This window comes from Hypomesus transpacificus, chromosome 4 (genome assembly GCF_021917145.1).
Source record: "Hypomesus transpacificus isolate Combined female chromosome 4, fHypTra1, whole genome shotgun sequence".
Taxonomy (NCBI): Eukaryota; Metazoa; Chordata; class Actinopteri; order Osmeriformes; family Osmeridae; genus Hypomesus; species Hypomesus transpacificus.
Genome location: NC_061063.1, coordinates 6,019,944 through 6,029,732, shown reverse-complemented (window position 1 = coordinate 6,029,732; position 9,789 = coordinate 6,019,944). Strand labels below are relative to the sequence as shown.

Below are 9,789 nucleotides of genomic sequence, written 5' to 3'. Positions count from 1 at the left end.
AAGACTGCGTCTGAGTCCAGGCTTATGAATGCGGGCTGCGTAGCCTCGGGCTAGGATCGGGCCAGACAAATTTAAGAGTCTTTTCTTCACGTGAGAAATGGGTCCTGGGTAGGATTCATTTTAAGGCAGTGCCCATCGGCTCCACCAGGCCAGTAATATCCAACTGCATAATGCAGCAGGTTTCAGACGAGGCATTTCTCACTCATTCAAGCTGCCGGGCTCCGTCTGCATGGGAGCCTTGACTCCTGCTTTCTTCTCTCCTCTCTTCTCTGTCCAGTGGGCTCTCACTCCTTCTCGCTCACATTTTGCTATCTGTATTTCTGTATGTCTGTCTTTCTGTCTGCCTGTAGTAAATAAAACTCCCGGGCATTTCTTAGCTATTCTCTCTGTATGTCAAAATCTTCCTCAAGTCAACATTTTGTTCAATGCCTTCAGCTTTGTTTCCTTCATCGACTCCCCTCTTTCTCCCTCCCCTCTTTTCACTCCAAAAAGGGAGTGTTCTTTCATCAGCTTAATCCCCCACTTTCCCAATTTATTCCCTCAGATGAGTCCGCAGTTGCAGAAAGGAGGACTGGAGGGATGTGAATGGAGAGCTGGGTTTGGAGGGATGGAGGATAGCAGCAGGGCAGTGAGCCTCTCGGTAGAAACCAATGACATTACTGTAACAATTGACGTTTGGAACAAGCCGGCCAATACGAGACGTAGTGACAGCTATGGATTGTATGTTTGTCTGTTTTTTTGTTTTACTCTCTGTGTGTGTGTGTGTGTGTTTGTGTGTGGGAACAATGTGTGGTTTTTGTGTGCGTGTTTTTGTGCATGTGAAGAACTACCGAACAAGCTGTGCTGTTCGTGTGTGTGCGTCTGAACTTCTGTGTACATAATGTATGTTGGTTTTGAAGCTTGTGTGTTTTCTGAGAGCATGCCTAAGGGAGGGTGTGGGTTAATTAAAGAGAGTGAATGGAGGACTGTGTGGATGTGTGGGTGGGGTGGAGTGGAGTGGGAGGGTTTGCTTGGCACACTAAGTGACTTCAAAATGATTCATTGACTGTTGCAAGCTTTACATCGCCTCTCATTCCTGTAGCAGCCTGAAATCCCAGAGTCTGTCCTGACAACACGGATACCACATCCACACCCGAGGCACACACACACACTCGCACACACATCCACACACTCGCACACACACACACACACACACTCGCACACACACACGCACAAAGGAGTTGTGTATTAGGTAACCAAAAAGGCATGTGCTCACGCCAACTGTACATACAGACCCCTAAACTTCCTCCACCACCTTGGCTTCCCATTGTGTGTATACTGTGATTTAGTTTGTGCCATTTAGACATACAGTACAGCGCTGCGTTACGGCCCAGGCAGAGATTTATGGCGAGGCTTCCGTGCCTCTCCAGCGGTGGGGAACTGCACCATGAATCAGCTGCCAGCGTAATGAATTCTGATGTCCCTCAGGAGGTGGGGGTGAGGGGGACAGGGAGGGGGGAGGTTAGGGAGAGGGAGATATGGGAGGGGGAGGTGAAGAGGGGAAGGGGGCAGGGGGGGGACAAGGGGAGGGGGAGGTGGCTGACGAGGGCGTTGGGGGATCGGTGAGAGCGGGGTGCAGAGAAGGAGAGATGAGAGGGAGGGAGGGAAGGGGAGAGATGGAGGGATACTGTGGCTTTGGGAGGGGGGTTGTGGGGAAGGTTCAAGGGGTGAGCCCTCCTGCTTACTCCCTGAGCCTTGAGCTTATGTTCTCTCAGTAGTGCACTGTACGTGGCTCTACTGTTACCCTGACCTTAATTGATGTTGATTGATCATATTGTTGGTGTTGTGTGTCATAGTACCCTCCTCCCCCTCTCTCTTCCTCCCCTCCTCCCCCTCGCTCCTCCTTCCCGCCTCTTGTTCCTGTTTCATCTACCCCCCGTCTAGCGCAATCTCTCTGGCACTGCGTCTCACTTTCCCTCTCCCTCCCCTCTCCCTCTCTCCCTCTCTCCCTCTCTCTTTTTTTTCTTTCTTTCTTTCTTTCTTTCTTTCTTTCTTTCTTTCTTCTCTCTCTCTCTCTCTCTCTCTCTCTCTCTCTCTCTCTCTCTCTCTCTCTCTCTCTCTCTCTCTCTCTCTCTCTCTGTCCTTTTTTCTCTCCATCCCGCCTCACTTGTTTTGCAAACCTGGCCTTTATAGATGAGGCTGTGCTGATGGCGACCCTTCTTCTATTATTACTTACTCCCCCCTCCCCTCCTCTCTTTCTCTCTTTCTCCTTCTCGCTCTCCCTCTCTTTATTGTTTTTCAATAGTATCCCTTGCTACTGCGGCTACACTTGAATCTATGCGTATTCCTCTGCCTCTCTCCTGTCGCTCTCCCTCCCTTTCTCCATCCGCCACCTCTCTCTCCTGTCTCCCTCTGCTAGTTTAGCCTTGTTTACTCCGACACCCTACAGAGATATAGGCTATACAACCTCACGGAAAACAACATTCCTAAAATTTCTCTCTTTATTTATTCTGTCTCGCCTCTTCTCTCTCTCTTTCTAATCATTCAATGTATTCTGTGCTGGCTACCTCCCTGGGTTTCATGCACTATTGAGAGAGGAGGCTGAATGTTGGATTGACTATTATGAAGTAGCGAGGGAGGGTGGGTGTTGTGTTGGAGTTTGTATGCTTCTTATCTAATTTCCTCCCCTTCAGTGGTAGACATTTCGTTTAGAGTTACTTTTCGATTTGTTTTCTCGTGGTCTCTACCTGCTGCCTTTCTACCTACTTCCTGCTTTCTCTTCTTCTTTGCAGGACGCCTTTGCGTGCGAACCGCCTTCAGCTGCCGTCGCTTCCTCCTTCTCCTCCTCCGTCCACTAATCCCAGACTCCCATGGCGGCCAAGCCCGCCCTCTCCCTCCTATTGGCTGTGCTGGCCTGCACGGGGCCAGCCCGTTCCTCCCCTCCCCTCCTGCACCGCCCCCGGGAGAGAGAGAGGGACTCGGGCGCCTCTGGCGGCTTCAACATCGCCGTGGTCCACTCGGGCTTCTCCCTGCTCCCGGAGACGGCTGGCGGCGGGGGGACTGGGGGCCGGAGCCACCGGCGGGCAAGGGGGGCCCTCTCCTCCGGGGAGGGGGGGCTTCGTCGCCATCGGCGACGCAGTCGTCCACGGCCCCGCTGTCGTCGACGACGCTGGCCGCGCTGGTCGGCGATTCGGTGATGACGCCGTCTGGCATGGCTAACGTGATCTGGCTGACGGTGAACGAGAGCAGCCCTGGCAGCCTCCTCCTGCAGCTGTGTGAGCTGCTGGCCACCACGCCCCTCCAGGGGCTGGTGTTTGAGGAGGAGAAGCCCCCACCACCCAACAGGGCCCCGCTGGCCCCCATGCTGGAGTTTGTGTCGGCCCAGACAGGGGTGCCTGTGGTGGCCGTGGGAGGCGGGGCCGGCCTGGGCAGAGAACAACAGGTATGGTTGGCAATGAACAAGCATGAGGTTTATGGTCAGATTTGATGTTTTACAGGCTGGGTTTTAGGCCTTACAGACTAGTTTTAGACCTTGTAGGCTGGCTTGTATTAGATGTTTTTTGCAGGCTTCCTTGGAATTACAGATATTCTGACTGGGCTTGGACCAGGGCCTTGTTCCAGTTATCTGAAAACACATCATTCATCAACATTATGTTTCTGTCCAGTGTCAGTCCCCAAAGTCAGTGTCCAATTTATATATCATTATAACTCCAAGGGAAGAGAGAATTGAGGTTGCATTTCAGTGGAATAAAACGCTTTGTCAACTTGTTCTGTTAGACCATGTGAAGTTGAGTGGATGCTATAGTAAGTTTGTGGTTATTTAGTCTAACTACAGACTTAATTAGCTTGGATCTACACATATGTATCTGGTTTCTGCCTGTGTCAATTGAGTAGCACAGAAAAGAGAGAAAGCATCCTGCTGCTGGTACTTGCCGTTGCTCCCAGCTACTCAACAGATCCGATAATGTCACTGATTACTAAGAGGATGCTGCACTTGGTTTCCTCAAAATCAGTGGTAGCATATGAGGAACAAATCTGTGTATTTTATTTTATTGTGTTCAGATGGGCAATGTGCATGCTCATCCTTCTCTCCAACCTCCCTTCCTAACCTATCCTATTCGGTCCTATCCCATCCTATCCTGTCATCTCCTCTCCTGTGCTCTACACTATTGCCCTTTTTTTTTTCTCTCTTCTCTCCCCTCCTCTCTTCTTCTCTCTTCTCTCCTCTCCTCTCTTCTTCTCTCTCCTCTCCTCTCCTTTCTAAAGTCAGTTTCAAGAGCTATGTCTGATTCTTTACCTATTTTAGTACAAATATCCTATTGAGAACCTGCTGGTGTGATTGCCTCCTCCTCATCTCCTCTGGCCTGGCCCTGATGATAATTGATATGCCTGCTGTTCTCCTACAAATAACAGCACAGTTTGCGCCACTTCAAACCATAGGAGGACTATAGGCACCTAAAAAAAATGATAAGGATTCTATAGGCCTCACCTTTGTGTTGACGCTTCATCCTAATATTCTTTACGGCGTTAAATAAAATCGGAACACGCTACTCTACTTCCTGTGATCTTTGATTGAATCGTTTCTGTCTGGGGAAACTGCAGTGTATGAAGCCTCTGAAGCTTTTAGTCCAAACTTTTGAAGAAGCAGCAGGCGCTTGTTTACTCTAAGTGTGTGTTTGTGTTGATTTAAATCCATCGGTCTGTAAGCTCTGCATTTCTACCCACAAAGCATAGTTGACCTTCATCTACAGGAGGCCTCCTCTGTTTCTTTGTTCGGTGAATAAAAGGATGAATGGAAGGAGAGGCGAAGGTCAAGTTACACCCTTCTAAATTAGAGAGGAAAATGTTGGCTTTATTTCACCTGTTCCACAGTTGGATGGATGGATGAATGAATGGATAAATGAATAGATGGATAGTCAAATGTATGGGTGGGTGGATGGATGGATAGAATGGCGGTATAAATAAAGACATCTGTACCATTGTGCTCTTCCAGGAGACCGGCTCCATCTATCTCCAGTTCAGCTGCTCCACAGCCCTGCAATTGGAGGTAATCTTTGAGGTTCTGGAAGAGTACGACTGGACCTCTTTCGCCGTGGTAACCACCCGTCACCACGGCTATGAGGAATTCCTATCTATGGTGGAGGGCATGACGGACGGCTCGTTCATTGGTTGGGAGAAGAAGGGCGTTGTGATGCTCAACGTGACGGACGACCCCGCGGGGGCTCGAACACGCCGCTTGCTGAAGGACAACGAGGCTCAGGTTAGCAGGGCCGGGGGGGGGAGGGTGTGGGGTGTGTGGGAGGGGCGTGGGGGATGTGGGAGGGGCGTGGGGGATGGGAGGGGTGGGGGCTATACTATAGGGGGCAGCAGGGGGGTGAAGGGTCACAAATGACTATTTAGGTGTCAGTCATTTGTGACCCTTCACCCCCCTGCTGCCCCCTCCACTTCTCTACATATCACCCTCTGCATGCTGTTCATGCATCCCCGCATGCTGTTCATGCATCCCCGCATGCTGTTCATGCATCCCCGCATGCTGTTCATGCATCCCCACATGCTGTTCATGCATCCCTGCATGCTGTTCATGCATCCCTGCATGCTGTTCATGCATCCCCGCATGCTGTTCAAACTCACCTTCAGACCCTTCCGAATCTTCAAAAGGCCCAGTAGAGACACATAACGCGTGTGAAGTAGATGACTCAGACATTTTTATACGTGAGGTGGGAGCAATTAGAAATGAACCAGAGGCACTTGGGTGAAAAAACTCATTTGCTGAACGATATCCCACATGGTTTCACACTCAAGCCTCAATGGATATGTGTTAAGGTGACCCATCCAGAGCGTAATGCCAAAGCTCACCATTGGGAAGGTGAAACGAGCACAGAACCATGCCTTACCTTACTCACCTTATCCCCACCAACAATGCCTTTCACACCTCTTAATTTATTCTTAGTTCTCACTTTGATTCTACTTGATCCGTACTTCCGTGACCTCTTTACGATAGAGTGATAATAGACGAATCAAAGAGAGAAGAATGGACCCCAAAAGACTGCGATGGAATGGGTTGTGTAATGACATAAAATGACACTATTATTGGGGTTGTCTTGGCATGGATGAATGGATGTGATTACATTAAGATGTTTTCAAAGGCCGCTGTGTAGATATAAGTACAAGAGACAAGACTACAAATTCAATACACTGTCTGACTGGCAGTTTTCCATTAGCAGACCAGGATAATGGTTGGTAGGCTCCCAAAATACAGATGACATTTTCTTACTTGACTAAAAGGAGCATCAAGAGGGGCATCCAGTGGACCAGTGGTTAAGTGTGTGTATCATGTAGGCTGAGCCCAGGGGCAGTTTTAGGTACTTGGAGGCCCTGGGCAAAGAACAATTTTGAGGCCCCCCATAAGCCGCAAACCCCCAGATAGAACCCTGTGTGTATATGAAGTGAAGTATATACTGCACTTCTAAGCTATGAACATTACGTTGCGCCTGCCCAGATACAATTACCTCTCGGACAGCTTGGATCCCGATCTAACTAGACAACATTTGCAATCTAGGTGAACACTCAAATTATTTAACCTATTGACCATAGTATTACACATATCAAAACAGAACAAACACAACAATAGAACTTCAAACAACTCTTATTTAACTAAACTAATGCCCTTAACTTAGTAGCTTTTCAGCTTGCATTAGGGCATTCTGGGTACCAACAGCAATGCATGAGTATAGGCAATCTTACAGCATTGTGTAACACACTTCGGTTGTGGATGGTATGTCCAGAAATAAAGCCAAGTCACTAATTTAGTGGCAGAATCCATTGTTATGTCTAAAAAATTATTTTAGATACAGTTTAAGTTTAGCTAGCTGACAAATCCTGAGGATAGCCTACTGTAGCAGACCTTTCTATGTGACAACAGACAAGGGTGTTTTGTCCCTCCGGAGTTGCCGTAGGCTCGATGCAGAAATTATTACGTCAATTCAGTGAGGGCTGTTCGAAGGTGATGTCAAGAAAAGCAGTGGTAAAATACAAGTTATGAAAAGAGACCGCGTCCGTGTCTTATTGTCCACACGATCATATGTATCTAAAACAAACTTACAAAGAGCTCGGTTACACTACCAATGTTGAATTAGTAATGTTGTTAGCGATGCTAGCGTTATTTTGCTAACTAGCCTATAACATTTCACTGGGTCTTGCAGCTGTTTGATTAACTGAAATTATTATGAAATGTTATCTTCTACTAGCCATTTGCCTACTTTAGCAAGTCACTGTATTTCCAAGCCCTGATAATTTAACTAAGACGACACAGTAAATAATTCCTCTTTCAAGTAATAAGCCCCCGTTCAATCATAGACACTCCACCGCACGACAAATTCTCCTGATAGAAACTTCATGACCTGAATCATATGTTCCATGCAGGATTTAAGATAAAGTTTAGCTATAAAGAATAGAATTAAAGAATTGCGTTTTCATGCTTGATATGAATTGTCATTCGTTTGCAATGACTAGTGTTTTATTTTAATTAATAAAAATAATAAAAATACCATGTGCCGAGGCCCCCCTGGTGGCCGAGGCCCCGGGCAACTGCCCGACTTGCCCAATGGGACGCACCGCCCCTGGCTGAGCCTTACTACATGGGCCGGGGTTTGAATCCAGCCCGGGTCATTTTCTGCCTGTCCTCCCCTCTCTCTCCCTTCCATTTCTTGTCACACTTCACTGTAAAAGCAGAAGAGCCCTAAAAAAAGATTTATAAAAAAAAGAAGCACGAAGAGATGTCCGTCTAACCTCAGAGGGAGTGGGATGTACCCCTGACCATCTGTGGTGTAGATAGAGGCAGTTACATACGTCCGTCAAACATTGTCTGTGGGCGCTTGTCCCGGAGGAGTAGGAGGGACTGGCGTCATTCGGACTCCACCCCTGATGATGTGCTTCCAGAAGGATCTACACACCAGATGCCACTCCGTTCTGGTTCTGAGTAAGATAAGCGTCACCTCTCGCTGCATCTCTGAATGTGGGTTTGAATGCCCAGAGACTGCTACACAACTCCCAGCTCTCAGCCCTGTCTCTCATCTATCCAAGGAACTTTGTGAATTTGGTTGAACTAACCCTCCTGTCATCCCCTCGGAGTTCCCACACACCCCTCCACCCTTTTTCATTCCCCTCCACCCACCTCTGTCTCCAGCTTAACAAATCGCCTGTGACTCGACTAACAAACTTGAGGCTTTTGGATCGAACTGCTCCATCGACTCCTTTTCCTTGTTTTCTACCCCTTAACCTATCCCTCCCTCCCTTCACCAGGTGCGCCTGCTGTACTGCTCTCAGGAAGAGGCTGAGTTGATCTTCAAAGCAGCCTGGGCCGCGGGCCAGGCTGGGCCCTCACACATGTGGTTCGCTGTGGGGCCGGCGCTGTCCGGCCTGAGCCTTGAGGGCTTGCCCAAGGCCCTGTTCTCCATCCGGCCGCAGGGCTGGAGGGACGAGCCGCCCCGGAGGATAGCTAAGGGGGTGTCCGTTCTGACCCACGGGGCCTTGGCTCTAAGGAAGGACTACGGTGCATCCAGAGGGCCACACTACGCGGGGAACTGCCAGACAGACGGCAACCAGACGCAGAGAGTGCCAGACAGGATCAGGTGAGATGGAGGGAGAGAGGGAGTGAGAGAGATAGAAAGTGGTGGCAGAGAGCAAGGTAGATCGAGGGAGAGGGAGAGAGAGCTTAGAGAGAGAGAGAGAGAGAGAGGGAGGGAGAGAGTGCTGGCTCTTGTCTCTCCAGGGAGAACTGCTCAGCTGTGGCGGAGGAGTGTCACTGCCTGCCTCCTCTCACTCCCTCTGTCTCTCTCTCTTCCTCCATCTGCCTAGTGCCAAACTCTTACCTCTCCCGCTTTCTTTTTCCTCACGTTCTTTCTCCTCTCCTGTTCGTCAGTGGATGGTCTCTTAAAGCCATGACAGTCACTACTTCATTGTCTTCTTCCTCTCTGCGTAAGGTTTGCACTAGCATTGAGTTGTCTTTTTCTTCCCTCTCTTTCTTTTTCTCTCAATCTTAATCGTGCTCTCTATCGTCTCTTTTTCTCTCTCAATTGCACACTCTCGTCTGCCCCTTTCTCTCATCTCTCTGTCTCTCTCTGTCTCTCTCTGTCTCTCTCTGTCTCTCTCTGTCTCTCTCTCTCTCTCTCTCTCTCTCTCTCTCCCTGACTCCCTACACCCCTCCTGCTCCTGCCCTTGTTCTCTCGTTTCTTCTTGTTCCCTGTCAGCTTGGGCTCCTATGTGTCTTCTCAAAGTACCCTGTCTCTCCCAGTCTCCTCTGAAAGATGCATGAACCCCGCTGAGCGCGTCAAGTAAAAGATACATGACTCCTGTCCCTGCCAACACAACTCATTTATTGACTAGCATGCTAAATTGAAAGGAGATTTGATGATGCCGGCTGACTTCCACAATAACCAGAGAAGGCTGAGTTAAATGCTACCAATTTAATGCCACCTACTGTTGGTCTTTGTTAGTGCCTGTGCAGATATGATGATGGGCCGCTCTAATGTTAATGTGTTTTTTTTCGGGCCGGGCAATTATGTCATTATGTATCCCTCTGCCTCTCTCGACTATTTATCTCGAAATTGTCCTTTGGCCCGTGTCCCACTGTCTTTGGTATCACCCCTGCACCTAGTTTCTGTCCTTCCCATCTGTTCCCTTCTCTCTTTCTCTCTACCTGCTGTTTATGTATTGTTTTTTCTTTTATTCCCCAGTTCAATCTCATCCTCAATCTCATCTTCTTCTTTCCCATCTCCCTCTCTGCCTCCCTCCCTCCCTCCACCTCTCCCT

At 48.9% G+C, this 9,789-nt stretch overlaps 1 protein-coding gene across 1 annotated transcript in view; it reads left to right on the top strand.

The window, feature by feature from the left end:
• The first annotated feature begins 3,190 nt into the window (after positions 1-3,190).
• grin2da (glutamate receptor, ionotropic, N-methyl D-aspartate 2D, a) overlaps positions 3,191-9,789 on the top strand; it is a 27,059-nt gene continuing 20,460 nt past the window's right edge. The window contains exons 1-3 of the mRNA XM_047019692.1: positions 3,191-3,421; positions 4,973-5,239; positions 8,281-8,609. Of these exons, the coding sequence (XP_046875648.1) occupies positions 3,191-3,421; positions 4,973-5,239; positions 8,281-8,609 (827 nt within the window). The remainder of the gene's footprint in view (positions 3,422-4,972; positions 5,240-8,280; positions 8,610-9,789) is intronic.